At 41.1% G+C, this 18,385-nt stretch overlaps 1 protein-coding gene across 1 annotated transcript; it reads right to left on the reverse strand.

Moving 5' to 3' along the window:
• Positions 1 to 280: 280 nt before the first annotated feature.
• atg4d (autophagy related 4D cysteine peptidase) lies at positions 281 to 18,064 on the reverse strand. Its single transcript, XM_008103805.3, has 11 exons — positions 17,906 to 18,064; positions 14,192 to 14,540; positions 9,917 to 10,000; positions 8,923 to 9,096; positions 8,454 to 8,787; positions 6,675 to 6,739; positions 6,386 to 6,534; positions 5,366 to 5,444; positions 4,277 to 4,353; positions 1,872 to 1,991; positions 281 to 1,604 (listed from the first exon to the last, which is right to left on the reverse strand). The coding sequence occupies exons 2-11, from the start codon at positions 14,409 to 14,411 to the stop codon at positions 1,422 to 1,424; spliced, it is 1,485 nt and encodes a 494-aa protein (XP_008102012.2). The 5' UTR covers positions 14,412 to 14,540; positions 17,906 to 18,064; the 3' UTR covers positions 281 to 1,421.
• Between the last annotated feature and the right edge of the window lie 321 nt (positions 18,065 to 18,385).

The following is an 18,385-nucleotide window of genomic DNA, read 5'->3' on the forward strand; positions in this document are numbered from 1 at the left end:
AAGTCTACAAATATAAAACAACCCATTATTACAAACTAGAAAGTGGCACACCATGGGAGGGCAAGAACTTTTGCAAGGCAGCCTCTAGCTGCAGACTGTGGCTGTCCTAGAAAGAAGCTGAGTGATTAAGGAACCCTCGGCCTTTAAAAAAATAAATTGTGTAGCTTAGAACCATAGCCTGGATTTGGTGTGTGTGCTACCTTTATAAGACGAATTAGATGAAAATATTAGACTAGTACACACCAATGGCTACAAAAAAATATTTCAACACATTACATAATAATTTGTACTGCACTTTTTTCAGGTGGAAGTTTTATTGACTAAAACAGACCAAGGAGGAGGTATTGCCTATGAAGGAAATGTTTTAAGACGCTGATGTACACACCCCTGAGTTCAAACACTAGACCTTGACAAAAAGGTGGAGGAGTACCCCAGCCTAGCTTTACTATCTCATTCTAGCTTGCCCTCCAGTTACTGCTTGAAAAAAATGGAGGCAGGAAAAAGTTCTCTAGGCATGATATTTAGGGACAGTAGGGGAAGGGCACAGAAGTCAAACATGCTGAGTGTGAAACGCTCCAGTGGCTGTTGAATAATGTTTCGCTACAACCCTCTCACTCGTGTAAAGGGCTTTGTCCCAAGATGATGTCTTTGCAAAATTACACCAGACTCCGTTGCTGATTCTTTTTTGCCCCTGCCCAAGGGGAAAGTCCTCTTGCATGCTCTGAAATCATGTCACAAGACCTTGTTAAACAGCCATTATTTGTGTTGGTTTTCCTAATTCACCTACATCGATGAACTGTTTGGAGTACAAGCTTTAGGTACTGTAGGAAATTGTCACCCTGCAGCTGAAGTGAACACTGACTCTTCTCTCCACAATGAAGGAGACTACACACCAATTAAATCAAGGCCATGCTGTTCCTCACTTCCCTCATTATGATGGTTCCAGTGTAAAAAAAGAAAGTTGTAGAAGCAGAAGCAATGTTGTAGAAGTCTAGTAGCAATGTCCCTTAAGTATCAGAAGTCCTGGAATCTCGGCAGCAGAGTGAGAAACTTGGAACTCACCCACAATAATCTTTTCAAAGGTCTCCCTCCTCTCATCAGTAGCTGCCCACTTTTTTTTCATTGAAGGCTTTGGTTCTTGCCCTGTACAGTCACTTTGGTGCTAAATATTCTTTGCCCATATTCAACAGGCTTATTCCAGTGTTATGACTTCCTTCTAATATTAGCCTTCAGGTCCCCACAAACTTCAAGATAGTTCAGTTGCAGCCTCTCCCATGGTGCAACATGGCAGAGCAAAGACAGACCACTCTAGGTACAACATAGGTGCTCCTGTGAGCCAGGCAGCTCCATTATAGCCCTGCATCCGCTAGATAAATAAAAAAATAAATAAGCCAGTGTGGTGTTGGGGCTTCCCAGAACAATCATAAGACAACAAAATCCTCCGTTGAGGGCTTTTTTGCCCTGCCCCGCCTGCTAGACTGTCGAGTTTGCACTTTTTGCTGGGAGAAATGGGCTGACAGCTCCTCCAAGCCATATTCCTGAGCACAGCCCTCCACAATTGAGAACATGGGATATTTCTCTTTGGCTGTGGAGGAGTTCAGGACCTGCAGAAGGCAAGAAAAAGGGTGAAGTTGTAGAATCAGATGTATCTTGATGCCACCTTAAAGGTCTTACCTTGTGAAAATTCTGCAGAAGTAAAAATTGCTAAGCAAACATTTGGGAGATTGACAGAGATGTTCCACTGCATGGTAGGAACTAAAATTTTCCACAGATGGAAACATCAGAAATCACTACATAAGCATGTTAGTGGGGAAAGATTTACCTTAGCACACCCAAATCTCAGAAGTTCTCGCACACCCAAAATCCCTCACCTGTGTCAAGTGCAAGCACAGCTCCTCAAATTCTGTCCTGTGATGGGCATAAAAGCCGATGGTACAACTGGGATCCACTTTGGTGAAGGCTGTTTTGCGGGGCGAGTTACAGTGGAAGGACTGGAGAAAAAAAGGTCAGTAAAAATACCCATATTTACTCAAGCATAATGCGCCATTGATTGTAATGCACACCTCAATGTGCACTTTTGAAGGTGCACATTGCAAGAACAAGATTTGATGTCGAATGTAACACACAACTTCCTCTTGCCTGTCGGCCATTCTATTGCTTGCCTCAAAATGGCGACAGGCAAAGGGAAGTCGCACCCTTCCATCAGGTCAAATTGAGGCTTCTCATCTAAAGCTTCATTTGTGAGGCTTTCAAAGCTGAGCGGAAGGTTTTTGAAGGCCTCATTCAATTGGTAAACCAGTCTCAGTTGGTAAACCAGTCTCAGCCTCATGGAGGGGCACAGGCGGGTTTACATTGACCATTCTAACACACCATCAAATCTAACGCGCACCTCATTTTTGGCTGTGTAATTTAGCCAAAAATGGTGAGCACTAGATTTGAGAAAATATGGTAGTGATGTCAACTGATTCCACCTTTGATTGTGCTTTTCCTGCATGACAAGAGGTTGGATTAGGTGGCCCATGTGGTCTCTTCCAACTTATTATTCTATGAGATAAGGAATCAGTCAGATATAAACAGGTGCTCAAGAGCAAGTACAAATAAGATTAGGAGAACGACACATGCTTCTTCTGGGCACCCAAAATCCCAGGGCTTTTCTTGCCCAAAGATGTGCAACATAACCACTCAGAAGCATCTCTCATTTGCAAAGGGCCTTTTGTTTATCTAAACAGATAAAATTCAACACTTCAGAGATGTAGGTCTTCCTGGTGCCAACCAGTTTGTGAAACTGAATCTAAAGCAGTCACTATAAGCTTCCAAACCTAAACTAGTTGCAAAAAACACATCCAGGGGTTTTAATTCCCAAATGCAGAGAGCACTTCCATATTTTACCAGTTTTGTATTAAAATAAGAGTGGTTTGTTAAATTTTGCCATTTAAATTTAAGATTACATCTACCAGGACCTTGAGAGCCTAACATGGATGAAGGAAGCATATTTAAAACAGGTTATAGGGATTCCCGATTCTATTTAATCTCTGCTCTAAAATAGAGATATTTCAAGGCAATGTTTTTATCTGGGGTACATAAACTCTGGTTTGGGATCTCAAATGGGTTAGGAATTTAGTAAGACATCCAAATACAATTCCAGTATTAAACATGAGATTTTTAACACATACACACTACTACCCAAATCCTCCAATTTACATGCTCAAATAGTTTAGAACAGGGGTCCCCAAACTAAGGCCCGGGGGCCGGATGCGGCCCATCGAAGCTATTTATCCGGCCCCCATGGCACAAGGGCTGAAGGGGGTTGGGCTAAATGACCTAAGGGGTCTCTTCTTCTCTTACAACCCTTATTATTATTATTATTATTATTATTATTATTATTATTAACATTAAGGCTGTGTGGCCATCTGTCAGAGGTGCTTTGCTTGTGCTTTTGGTGCACAAAGGCGGAAGGGGATTGGACTCAATGGCCCAAAGGGTCTCTTCCAACCCTCTTTATTATTATTATTATTATTATTATTATTATTATTATTATTATTAACATTAAGGCTGGGTGGCCATCTGTCAGGGGTGATTTGCTTGTGTTTTCGGTGCACAAAGGCAGAAGGGGATTGGACTCAATGGCCCAAAGGGTCTCTTCCAACCCTCTTTTTTATTATTATTGCTGTTATTATTATTATTATTTATTGCTCAGTGGCCAACTATAGTCCGGCCCTCTAACGGTCCGAAGGATCGTGAACTGGCCCCCTATTTAAAAAGTTTGGGGACCCCTGGTTTAGAACATATTAGAAGAGATTAGCTAAAACCAATATTGCTTACCAAATGTAAGATTTGATATTATTCATTTCCTCAAAATGCATTAAGTTAATACTTGGACACAGACACAACCTGAAAACTGTCTTTTCTATCTCCTTCTATCAATAGAATTTTTCCTTCTGCTCCCCTTTTCTTGGTCATAGTATCAAGATGTATTTTATCTGGGGGAAAAACTATGAAACTTTAGTTGTCCAGTTCTGCTGATGAAATAATGCCTTCTCCTATTTTATTTTTTTCATATATATATTTTCCATGAAAAAAACTAGCTTTCTGAATAAACAAAATCACAGGACTTCTTTGTGTCACTATTTAATTAATATACCTTAACATTTCTCTTAAATGGACTTCTAACCCCTATCACAATTCATCGTAAGTTTAAATGTTGCCACTGAGAAGCAGACACTGCATGTTCTACTTGCTGACATATCATCTTGGAAGTCCAAAACACATAGCTCACCTCCAGGGGAAAGTTCTCCTTTGTGGTGTCCACAAAAGGCTGGCAGTAGTGGGGATCCAAGTACAGGAGGGCATCATCTAGGAGACCAGTGAAGGTGGGGACAAGGGTCACTGAGGGATTCTGGACTATCATTGTGGCTCAGGTTCCACTTGAAGCTACTGAAAATCTCAGAGGGATATGACTATGTAAAACCAAACCCAACCTGTCCTTTGGCTGCTGTTTCAAGCGGTTAGCTCATGAGCCAAAATCGAGGGCTCCTTTGTAGAGACATAAAAGACTGAAAAATGAGAGCCACACTCAATTTTTAACATGCCAACTATCTTTCTGAAATTTTTCTTCAGAAAAGGCAAGGATACCCATCCATGTCTCTATAGAGTCTTATATCTGGCAACAGCACCCCTTTTCAGTAGAGACCTATGTCAAGGAGCTCATCCAATACCCTTTGTCTTCCTCCAAAGAGATACTACTAAAGTTTTATTCATATTTTATCATTTGTTTTACTATTATTTCTTTCTGGTTAAAATTCAATCTACCCCAGTCACAGCAGACCCACTGAACAACTGGAAATTTAATAAAGTTAACACAATGTAAGTTTCCCAATTGATTCAATGGGCCTATTTTAGCTATCAGATTTACTGCATTGTTTAAAACTGTAAATATTTACAAAATGTTTATAGTAAATTCTAAGGCACTATCGATTGTAACACTAGTTTCCATTTGTCACAGGGATGGAATATGAGGTGAAATCTTTTGAACAGTGGCATAGACAACAAAACAAACATTACATGGGTATTAACCCTTCTCTATGCTATCAAAAACTAAAAAACATTGGCTGGAATTACACTAAAAATGTATCTGTTCTGACTTACATACAAATTTAACTTAAGAACATACCTATAGAACCTATCTTCTTTGTAATTGGGGACTGCCTGTCACTTACATAATAGAACTTATTGGTGGTACATTTTGGTAGAGAATTTGGGGATGTTGACCCACCTGCTAGTGGACAAAGAAACACATGACAACCTGTAAGTGAGCAGAAAGGGGCCAGAGAAGACATTTCTAAAGCCTGGCCGTGGGATCTCTTACCTTGGTATCCAACAAAGTAGAGCGAATGCCTTGGTTTCCCGCCAATGATCCCAATGCAGAATTCTAGCTTCAGAAGTTCCTGCATGACAAAATGGTGAGATTGGCCTTTGAGAATATCAGTATACCTTTAAACCAACCCTTCTATGCATAGTTGCCCAAGAAGGAAAGGAAGCAGGCCTTAATGTAAGATGACCTGGCATACCAGGGACTCACCAACAATTCTGGTTAAGTAAAAGCTATGGACCTGCTAACAAAACCTACATCAACAACTTTATGCCAGCCAAACTTGGCCTACTGTTGCTTGATCTCCCATATTTCATGAGAGCCATACTTTAGCTACAGAATATAAAGAAAGGAGAACCTTCCAAATGCTGGAACTGAACCACATCCTGCACAAGTTTATAGTTCTTGCTAAGGACTTAAGACAGGCAGAAGAGTTAGCTGACAGAGAAAAGCCCTTCCTTCGTTGGCCTCTTTGTCTGCCTATCACTTTATTCTCTCCTCCTATCTCCTGTTTTTTAGAATGATCCTTCTCTTTTTCTGAGCAATGGAAAGCCAGAGTCCTCCATTTTGCTGTTCTCCTGTGAACATGGAGAGAGACAAGATGTCTGCTGTGAGATAGACAGATCCTGATTTATTTCCCTATATAGATATGTAGTTTTTTGAATAACGCCTTTTATAACTTTTAATGCTTGACTCTGCTCCTGTATTGCTTAAGATCAATTGCTCTACTGTTGGCATTAGAAGTTTTGGATCTGCTGAACTGCTGCTACTGCTGTTGTTGCTGTTTTACCATTTTGAAACTTTCCCCAACACCAAAACTATTTGCTGCATTGATAATATACAATTCTTCTTGAAGAGACATTATATATTCATTCTGTCCCATGGGCAAAAGGTAGTGTTAGCACTGTCTCTTTCTTCCTGAACACTCAAGGAAAAAGTGAGGCAGCAGGAATTCCAACAAGGGGGTGCTCATCCAAGTCCTGGAGCCCCACTGCCTAGCATCAGTTCCCAAATCACCTTGACACAGTCCACGTAGGCAGGGTTAAAAGCTTCTCCCCCCAGCCGCATAGGTACCAGGATGATGACAGCTTTCCACACTGCCCCAGGGTCCCATGCCGTCCTGTCTTCACTCTTGTTGGCCAGATTTGCCACATCGCCTTTGTACACTATGAGGGAACCAGGGAAGATAATTCAGTCACAAACTTTGGGAACCACAGCACAGACACCTCCACCATGATCTCCCGAGGAACTGGATGAGCTACAAGACAAGCCAGCTCAATCCTCTCTGCTCTGCAGCACTTTTTACCTGTGCAATCCTGAGACACATAGACCACCAGATTGCCTGCTTCTGAACAGCAATCTACTGCTTTCCTGTAAGTGTGAGACAATGCACTTTAGTGGTACATAGATACATCAGTTTTGCCTTTCTGGCTCTGTCTTCATTTAGATAACATTTTCACATCAAGACAATATTCTAATCTTCATGGAGGGGGGAAAACCCATGGATTAACAACAACAACAACAATAATAAAACTTTATTTATATTCCGCCCTCTGTCTCCTCAGGGGGACTCAGGGCGGATTCCAACATACAAAAAGGCAAGCATTCAATGCCTTAATAAAACAAATACGCATCGCAAAATAATCCAGAAAAATTAAACAAAATGTAAGCAAACAAAATTATATAACGACATAAAACCTAAGCATAAAACATTCATATTAATTGACAGGAGCCAACCGAAGTTCACAAAGTCATATGGGTTGATTGTGTGGCCAGTGATGACCGCTGGCCAACATGGACTAGCAGGGTCCGAATACAACAATAGTTCTCAACCCGAGGTCCGATAGTGATCTCTCATTATCTAATCTTCCTCCTCCGTCAAATAGCCACTTTGTAAATGGCACTAAATTCATTGTTTATTAAGAGTATCCATAAACTGCTCTAGTGTCTATTAAGACTCCCTAAATCAGTGGTTTCCAACCTGTGGGTCCCCAGGTGTTTTGGCCTACAACTCCCAGAAATCCCAGCCAGTTTACCAGCTGTTAGGATTTCTGGGAGTTGAAGGCCAAAACATCTGGGGACCCACAGGTTGTGAACCAATGTCCTAAGTAATCATCAATGAAACAAAAAATCAATGGAAAACATCAAAATATGAATAAAAAGACTAAAAAGGAGTTGAGAGGCTAAAGATTTGCTAAATTAGTATTTTTAAACTGCCAATAGGTCTTCCTTTGGAGATAACTGAGATGCTGGTGTAGGAAGCCAGCAAAGACAATCGTGTACCCAACAGGGCTTCTGCTAAAAATGTGAAATTACAAACTGACCAAACTGGAAGGAGAGGTCTTTCAGTCTCAGATCATATCATCCCATTCAGTAGGGTGTTTTGACACTACTTCTTTTGGAGAACAAGTAAATTCAGCAGATGCAGCATGCAACAAAACTGTGGACATCTCATAAAATCACCCCGTCTCTCTTGTTCTTGAAGAAGGCAGATGGGCCTCCCTGTTATAAAAGCTCAGGAACCTTGATGTTTTTCATGCTTACAGAGTGAAGTGCTACATGTCACTACTTTCCTATCCTTGGAAGTCTAATGATGGAGCAAGAAGAGAAACAGTCAGAGGCTCACTATTATTTCTTTCACACCTGGGACTAGGGACACATGCTTTTTTCAGAAATATATTTTTAAATTTTCTGGTGTTTTTTCTGGACAGGGACAAATATTTTGCATGCTTTCTAAGGGGCCATGGATCTAACTATTTTTAACAATGTCAATTGAGCCACTCAGATCCTCTGTAATGTTGGAGTTTTATATATGTACAGATGGATAAACCTGGCACTTATCAAAGGATTTCCAAAAACATGACTTGGTAGAGACCTTGTATTCAGCCTCCCTTATACACAAAAATGGCCCAGAATATAGTAGCAGTAGCACAATGACTTGACACATTATCACAAACTCACAAAAGATTCCACAAGTAAAATTTAATAGTCACACGTCCCACCCCTGAGACTTTTAGGGAGAATGTGGGGCATCAAAAGGGGCTTCCCTCTCCCCTGGAATGTCTTGTGTAACATCGTATCTCACCTGATGATGTGAGCAGCAACAGAAGGTCCATACCAATCCCCTGCTTTTTTCCCTGAACTGTGCCCCAGACTAACTAGACGGTGGATCCCAAAGTGTGCTTGAGGTCTATCTGCAAACCAGGAGATAATCTTCCGGTGATAACGCTCTTTCTCCAGTTCATCAGGGCTGCGGGTGTGCCGAGGGGCCCGCAGCTCCCAGGGGCCTCTGCTCCTATCGGTGGGGATGGATGGGCCCTGATGCGAACTGGATGTGCTGGGATAGGGAAGGTGGGTAGCTTTCATGGGTTCCATCTCCACTAAACCTGGGGTGTGAAGAGCATCTGGCCAGGTCCAGTCTGAAAATTGGAGCACAAAACCAAGGAAGAGAAGAAATTCTGTGATATAAGCTCCTCAGCTCGCAGGCAAAACTTGCTGTGCTTAAAGATGAGGAAAGAAGCCTCCCTCCTCATATGGCCCACCCCGACACCTACCTTTGCCAAGAAAATGGACAATGAGTCCCTGAGCCAGTAGCATCTGCCCACTGCGCAACATGCAGCCCCAGCCACAGTCAGTGGTCCACATGGTGCCTTCTAGCTGCTGAAAGTCCCGCCGATAGGTCAACCAGATGCGGGAAGCAAAGTCCTTCTGGAAGCCCTCCACATCTTCTGCAACTCAGAACAGAGTTCAATTAGGCACAAAGTTTCTATGGATGTGCCAAAGATACTGCTTGTAGCTGGTCACAAAACAAGCTCTGAACAAAGCAAGCTCCTTCACATGCATCAAGAACATCAGACAAGTTTAGCAGTTATTATTACTTCAAATGAGGGGAGAAAGAGCATTATCTAGCCTTCTCAGGTTCCATCTCCACTACCATAGTTAGGTGTTTTTCCAGCTTCTCTATAAGCTTTTCCTCCCTCATTCTAAAAGGTTGAAAGGTCTCTTAAGAGTTAGGTACTAGCAGTAAGATTTTAAAGCAGAATGTGCTGGCATTTCTGGTTTTACCAATTTGCCTTTAGCGCCGCCCACCAATGGGAAGTGGACCCCGAAACTGAATATGGACTTGGGACTGAAAATGTTCCTTGCTCTGGCTATTCGGCTAAAAAATTTTCCTACATTCCAATAAGATAAATTAGTGCTACAATAACATAAAAGTGAATCAATTCAATAAAATTCAAATGAAGGCTTGGGAGAAGAGGTTGAGCTAATCTTTCCTTGGTCTTTATTACTGAGAATAAGTGAAAGCAGAAATCAAATGGGAGGGAGTGATTTTAAGACTTGTTCTACAAAGCTATCTAGGTTGCCTCCAGCAGCTCTAGTGAGCTGCTGGACACAACCATCTTTGTAAATTATGCTGTCTTGATCACAGAGACTGTCATAGACTATGAAATTTCACAACAAACTAATGAGGCTGGATAAAAGAGGCTCACATCAGTGAGAACCCTGAACCCACAGCATCCACTCCACCCTTCCACCAAAGCTACTCACCATCACGTTCAAAGTGGTAGGTGTGTCCAAAAATGTGGACTGGGGAAACTTTGCTGAAATTGGTTTTTGTCTTGACTGTCCAGCCTGGGAAGACAAATGAGTGAAGAAGGATCAGAATAGCACCCCAGGTTTATATACAGTAGAGTCCCACTTATCCAACATAAATGGGCCGGCAAAACATTGGATAAGTGAAAATCTTGGATAATAAGGAGGGATTAAGAAAAAAGCCTATTAAACATAAAATTACATTATGATTTTACAAATTAAGCACCAAAACATCATGTTTTACAACAAATTGACAGAAAAAAGCAGTTCAATACACAGTAATGTTATGTAGTAATTACTGTATTTACGAATTTAGCACCAAAACATTGCAACATTTACTACAAAAACATTGACTACTAAAAGGCAGACTGTGTTGGATAATACAGAACATTGGATAAGTGAAGTTTGGATAAGTGAGACTACTGTATCTTGGTCTCCAGTACAAGGACCTTTCCCTGCTCGCTATTGCTGTAGCTGCCTGAGTGCACAAGCACCCAAGAAGAAGAAGAAGAAGAAGAAGAAGAAGAAGAAGAAGAAGAAGAAGAAGAAGAAGAAGAAGAAGAAGAAGAAGCAGCAGCAGCAGCAGCAGCAGCAGCAGCATTCAGATCAATGAAGAGACTAGCGATCCTGTGGCAAATACTAAAATTAAAACTGAGCAGAAAGCATCAATGCCTCTTACCACTCCACCCAAATAGGTGGAAAGCTCATAAGAAGCTTCCTCTATTATTAGGGGGGTCCAAGGCTTCCCCATTCCTTCAGAAAACTGCTTGCTCTCCTTTAGAAGATAATCAAAAGAGTAAAGAGATGAAGGAACAGGCTAATGGAACTCTTCAAGGGGAAGAAGTCAGTAATACCATAGTAAAATTGGGAAAACATTTTTACTGAAATATTTTTTAAATCTCGCATGTTAATTCTGTTTAAATAAACTATTAAATACAAATGCATGCAAGCATAAACTGTGACAAATGGAATGGGGATAGAAACTGAATTCTATCCAATTATTCCTGGTGTTCTTGTTTCACACAGGCCCCTGCACAACCCAATCATACTCTTCCCAGTCATTCAAATTCAAATATTCTCCGTCTAATGTAGAATCAAATTTCAGCTTTCAAGAATAATCATGTTAGCTTGGGCGTAGACCAGTGGTTCTCAACCTGTGGATCCCCAGGTGTTTTGGCTTACAAGTCCCAGAAATTACAGCCAGTTTACCAGCTGACAGGATTTCTGAGAGCTGAAGGCCAAATCATTTGGGGACCCACAGGTTGAGAACCACTGGTGTAGACTCATATATGTTTAGATACATTTCCAAAATGTGTACTCCACACAAGAGCACATATGTGGCCATTCAGGTACATGCTTGGCAGCCTGAGAAACATTTCCGTGTGCTGCGGTTCACAATTCCAGGATAACGTGAGTGATTGCAAGGACCTTCTCAATGAAACAGCCACCCTACCATCCTATCCCAAGGGGTCACACACTAACAAATGTGTTCCCTGATAACTGGGGGTGTAGAGGAGTAGATTGCATGCATTCTACTTGAAAGTACAAAGAGCACCAAAAATGTTATATGTTTGTCCAACAGTAACCCTGTCCACATTGCCTGTGCCCACCCAGAACCAGCTTGATGAAAAAGCTATCCACATGTGTGTGTTTGTAGCAGGAGAGGGAAACAAGAAACCTTTGCCTTCAACACAAAAGTAAAATAGTTAAATATTACATGAAAATAAAAAAAGCAAAACTACATCACCCCACCCTACTTCAAATCCTTACTTGCAGACATACATGTGAGTGTGTACACACGCACACTCAGACACACAAACATTCCTACTTTGATTAAAGTTTAACATGATCTTTTCACTAACTGACATGGGAAAAGTGTATATGTTTCACCTGCCATAGTTGTGATTTAAGAAGTTGAGGCAAAGCTGGCAAAATTGATACAGTAGAGTCTCACTTATCCAAGCTAAACGGGCCGGCAGAAGCTTGGATAAGCGAATATCTTGGATAATAAGGAGGGATTAAGGAAAAGCCTATTAAACATCAAATTAGGTTAGGATTTTACAAATTAAGCACCAAAACATCATATTTTACAACAAATTTGACAGAAAAAGCAGTTCAATACGCAGTAATGCTATCAAGTAATTACTGTATTTACGAATTTAGCACCAAAATATCACGATATATTGAAAACATTGACTACAAAAATGGCTTGGATAATCCAGAGACTTGGATAAGCGAGGCTTGGATAAGTGAGACTCTACTGTAGTTTTAAAATAGCAAGAAAACTATGCAAGAAGTGGCAATTTTATTACTGTAGCAGAAAGTTGTGGGAGATTGTAAGGAAATGGATACAGAATTTGATCTCCAAATCAGATTATTTTCCCTATCCCATTCTAGCTCATCTATAAAGGTAGCAACTGTTGCAGGTATACTTTCTGCTGCAGGCTTATATGCACTGTCACACTCTCTCGTGCTCTCTTTGGTATGTATACAAACTTCACATTTGATATCTGTTACCAAAAATAGTGAAATTCCAAAGGCCAATCAATCTCCCTGTCTCACATGGATTCTTTGGTAAACTCGTCAAGACTGTGTCTTCTGTCCATTGTTTGAGCACAATGAATGAATGCATTTGTTGCAAGACCTGGATGTTTGCCACATGGCGGAGACTGGAAGGAATTCCAGATCTCAACAGATGAAGGACTTTCATGGAATTATTGTTGCACAAACAAGCATCAGACAAGGAAAGTCACTCCATGGCACTACAAGTGTAAGGGTAACATGAGAGTCAAGCCTCTACAGTGAAGAGGGCACAGAGTCTCCCATAATTTAAGAAACATAAAGGGGAAATAAAAAGATAAGCATATCCCATATTTGTGATTTGAGAACTGTTATATGCCACTGAAACAGTGCGACATTCCTGAGTTTGAAATCACAGTGAGTATTTTACTAAGTATTATACTAAGTATAATTGCTACTGGTACACCTGTTGCATTACTTATGCTAAATATACTATTTGCTAATAGTGATATGTGCACACTTAAATTCGTTATCTGTCTGAGTCAGACAGTCGAATTAGTATGCCATTTTCTAACAACTGTATGCTCTAAAATTTAAGACCAGATTAAGAAATATTAATACGGTAGTGTCTCACTTATCCAAGCTAAATGGGCCGGCAGAAGCTTGGATAAGCGAATATCTTGGATAATAAGGAGGGATAAAGGAAAAGCCTATTAAACATCAAATTAGGTTATGATTTTACAAATTAAGCACCAAAACATCATGTTACACAACAAATTTGACAAAAAGTAGTTCAATACGCAGTAATGCAATGTAGTTATTAATGTATTTATGAATTTAGCACCAAAATATCACAATGTATTGAAAACATTGACTACAAAAACATTGTCTACTAAAAGGCAGACTGCGTTGGATAATCCAGAATGTTGGATAAGTGAGACTCTACTGTATTTTAAAGGTTCTCTCTCATTTCTGAGGTTTATACAAATACAACAATTTTTACTCAAAATTATCTGAAAGCACATTTGTTTATTCTTACAACTGAAGAATACAGAAAAATCCATTTGGTGATCCATGTGTTAGACTGCCTTTTATTAAGTGTAATCAATGTAACTCTCAGTGCTCTAAAGTTGTATAATGACCTATGATGAAGACATGCTAATGATCCACAAGTGCTTGGGAAACCTTTAATTTTGAGACTGCTGTGAGATCACTAGTGTTTAATCACTACCACATCTCCATGTGTGGTGAGAAGCTCATTCCTGTCATAGAAAAACAAGCATGGCAACTCACCTAAGTGACAAGCTGTTAATTAAATGGTAACTGGGTGGCCTAGATATCAATTTCCATCTCTTGTATCTAGTCCTATTCCCTGCTTCAGATGCCTAGCCAATCTGTGACACGAGGACAACAACAGAGGTGAGATAGATGTCAACCACCATCACCAGATTAGAATTTCCCAGCTCCTAATAGATACCTTGTAAACTGAGGGCATAAAGGAGGCACGTGAAGGCGAATGACCAACCAAATATCTATTGTAAGAAACTTGTCTCCAACTTAAGATGCCTGAATATCATAGTTGTATATGAAAACGGAGAAACATGCTTTTTAATCTACTGTGATTCCTGCCAGTATATTTCAGCTGATCAACCTGGAAACTAAGGAAAGGAAAGCCCTCTGCTCCCAGTTCCCCTGAAAAGTGCAACTTACCATATTTTACATTGTTCCAAGTAGAGAGGAGCTTGCTTTTGATCTTGTCCACTTCGTCAGGCTCACTTTGCTGGCACCGTGCTGCAGCTCCTCCAGGGAAGAGCCCTGAGTAGGTCCTTCCCTGGCTACTGGCCCTGGGATTAAACAGTTGCTTTCCTTCTGAGTGGCGCAGCTCATCTTGGCTTAGGTACTGCACTGAGGTTGGTGACACGGAATTCATTTAACAACGGAGACTAGTGCAAGATGGGTCTTCTCTGTGGGGCACGGATGAAACCTCCACATGCATTGCCAGGGAAGGAGAACTGCAGAACCAGCAAATGGAAAGGTGTACGTCTCCCTAGCTGGGCAACTAAGACAAACAAAGGCCTAAGACTTGATTTCAAAATGTAAACAAATATTTACAGAAAAGGTTCATATCCTCCCATAGCCTAATTCATACTAAATCTTCTCATTCTACACAGATGTCTGTCTTCCTATTTCTAGTTCCATGACATGTTCTGAATTTATTTTTTTTCCAAGGATGCTACATGATGTAAAAGGCTAAAATAAATACAAGGGGTTTGAAAAAGAACTCCCTAGTTTTAATGTGTTTTAAGTTAAGACTAGGGAGTTCTTTTTCAAACACCCTGTATATTAGCACCACTGTCCAACAGTTTTCAATTCTGGCAATTCCAGTTTAAAAGGTGATAGATCAGAGAAAGATTAATTAGTTGGCAAGTTCATATTTATGTGAATAGACTATAAGCGAGAATAAGAGCCCTAAAATGTCTATGGTTTTTGTTTTTTTACAATCTCTGCCACTTTTATACTGCCACTGTTGAATTCTGATCTTTACCCACAACTCCAGTTACGGAAGAAGGGTCTTTTCATTTACTCAGTGGAACCATAGAAAGTATTGTGCTTTTCCTGTATGGCCGGGGTCGGACTAGGTAGCTCATGTGGTTTCTTACAACTCTATTTTATTTATTAACTTTGTTTTATATCTTGCACCCTTTCCCTCATAGAGGGACTCAGAGTGGCTAACAATCGGCAACAATTTGATGCCGTTCAAATATAAGACAATATCAACTCAAAATACATATCACATATACAAAAATTAAAACGACAGTACATGGTAAAACAATATTAAAACCAACAATATTTTAAACCAGCTCCATCTAATTCTATCATTATTCTATGTTTCTTTGATTCTATCACACAACATTCACTGCCATTCAGAAAACTAGCTGAATCGGTCCATTTTGGCATTAAAATACATAAAGTACTCCAGTAGTAACTTTGAGACCAAGCAGAAAGACATTTCAGGCATCATGCTTTATGGATGATAAACCACTTTATCAGCATTCAGTACCCATATGCATATTTAGCAAGCATGGATGCAGAGAAAAGAAAAAATAGTGTATTCCAAGTAAAACACTATTCTACTGGAATGCAACTGAGTGTCCTGCCAGGTCCTGGGCAATCTTGCTTGAGGCAGCTTTAAGGTGGAAGGCACCCTATGTTGCCTATTAATGAGGGTATTATTATCATCATCTTTACTCCCCTCCCCCCCTGCTTTTCCCCATAGGGACTCCAGATGGCTATCAATGACCTGATACAATGCAACAGATTTTTTTAAAGGCAAATACATATACATACAGGGCAACTGTGCACTGATTCCATAAAGACAGACAAAAAAGAATTTGAGGAAAGCCTGAAGTGTGAAGAACTTAAGGGAATGTGTTGTTTTAACTTTACTAATGAAAGTTAAAAGGGTTGCCACAGTATTCAGAAAAATGATTGGGATTTTTCTTGGTTAATTTCCAGGCACCTAGAACCTAAATGGTGGAGATAATGCGTCTAGACCAAGTAAAGTCATGGTGCCCCTCTATTCTGCTTGGGTCAGACCTCACCTGGAATAACACTGTATCCAAGGCACTACAATTCAAAAAGGATATTGACAAGCTGGAATGTGTCCAGAGGAGAGCCATCAGAATGACAAACAGCTTGAAAGCCAAGCCCTATGAGAAATGGCTGAGGGAGATCAGTATGTTTAGCTTGGAGAGGGGACATGACAGCTATGTTTAAATATCTGAAACAATGTCATATTGAGGAGTTTCTTTTCTGTTGTTCTGGAGACTAGGACACAGAGCAATGGATTCAAATTGCAGGAAGGGAGATTCCCCTTAACTATTAGGAAGAAATTCCTGATGGTAATAGCTGTTCAACAGCGGAAAATGCAGCCGCCTGGGATTGTAGTGGAGTCTCCTTCTCTAGAGGTTTTTAAGCAGAGGCAGGATGGCCATCTGTCAGGAGTACTTTGACTGCGTGTTCCTACATGGCAGAAGGCACCTTCCACACAGTTGTATAAAATCCACACTGAACTAGATTATATGGCAGTGTGGACTCAGATAACTCAGTTCAAAGCAGACATTGTGGATTATCTGCCTTGATATTCTGGATTATATGGCTGTGTGAAAGGGGTCTTAGACTGAATGGCCCTGGTCTCTTCCAACTCTAGGATTCTATGAACTGCCAATTGTGATATTTATACTAATGCTGCTGCTCAGTCGTTTAGTCGTCTCTGACTCTTCGTGACCTCATGGACCAGTACTCATAACAATGAGAATATCTGTTTCTATACAGTGTTTACCTCTCTGTACTGATACTTTAAAAAAGCCAGTGCCCAAATGGGTTAACTGATCAATAGTACTAAATCTGGAAAAGATTTAGTTCAAAGGAACTATGAAAAGGCTATATATAATTATAAAATAAAATATATATTAATAAAAATGTCAAGTCTGAGGGAAAACAAAGAAGCAGCACCAAATCGGTTCTAATCATGTGTATTCATTGGCGACAGGCATGGACTTTCAAATCTGGTTCCAGGGAGATATTAGAGCAGGTGTCCTCAAATTGTGGCCCTCCAGCTGTTTGGGCCTCCAACATCCTGAAGCCCTCACCAATTTGTTAAATGATCATGGATTCTGGGAGTTGGGGGGCTTAAAACGCTGGAAGGACTCAGTTGGAGGATGCCTGCCTTAGAGCAGTGGTTCTCAACCTGTGGGTCCCAGGTGTTTTGGCCTACAACTCCCAGAAATCCTAGCCAATTTACCAGCTATTAGGATTTCTGGGAGTTGGGAGGCCAAAACATCTGGGGAACCACAGTTTGAAAACCACTGCCTTAAGAGGATGAGGATGCATCTACACCAGGCATGGCAAACTCTGGTCCTCCAGGTGTTTTGGACTTCCACAATTCCTAACAGCCCGGCTGTTGGGAATTGTGGGAGTTGAAATCCAAGACACCTGGAGGGCCAAAGTTTGCCCATGCCTGATCTACACTATGGAATGAATGCAGTTTGACACCACTTTAACTGTCACAGTTCAGGGAGTCTCCTTTGTGGGGAGGAAAAGCGGGCTATAAATAAACATAACAACAGCAACAACAACAATATGGAACGATGGAAGCTGTAGTTTGGCGAGGGCCCAACCCTCTTTAGCAGAGAAGGCTCAAGGCCTTGTCAAACTACAACTCCCAGGATCCCATAGCATGGAGCCCAAGGCCGTGATGGTGGGGTTCAGGCAACCTTCATTCATTCATTCGACTCGACCCCGGCGGCAACCAAGGTCACGAGACCCAGAGATGGCCACCAATACTCCGCCATATTTTCTCTTCCTTCTTTCCTTTCTCTCCCCCTTCAGCTCCATACAGCAACCCAGCCCCTTCGTCCAGACCTGGGCGGACATAGGGCCCTTCCCCGGGCGAGTCGCCGCCGCCGCTCAGCCCACAGTCGTCATGGCTGCAGCCCTCAATCCCGGCACCAGACACAGCAACGCCGCCATCTTGGCTCCCGGAAGCAGCTGTGAGGAGCCCGTTTGTTGGGGCGGAAGTGGCTTCTTCGCCCTCATCTCCTTTCCGGGCATGCGCTCTCTCGTGGGAGGGGGAGGAAACCATAGAGCTAGAACAGTCGAGTACGTTGCGTTAATGTCCATGTGTTGCTTGCAAGTTTATACAGTAGAGTCTCTTATCCAAGCTTCGCTTATCCAATGTTCTGTATTATCCAACGCAGTCTGCCTTTTGGTAGTCAATGTTTTTGTAGTCAATGTTGCAATGTTTTGGTGCTAAATTCGTAAATACAGTAATTACTACATAACATTACTGCTTTTTTGTCAATTTGTTGTAAAACACGATGTTTTGGTGCTTAATTTGTAAAA

This window comes from Anolis carolinensis, chromosome 2 (assembly GCF_035594765.1).
Source record: "Anolis carolinensis isolate JA03-04 chromosome 2, rAnoCar3.1.pri, whole genome shotgun sequence".
NCBI classification, from domain to species: domain Eukaryota; kingdom Metazoa; phylum Chordata; class Lepidosauria; order Squamata; family Dactyloidae; genus Anolis; species Anolis carolinensis.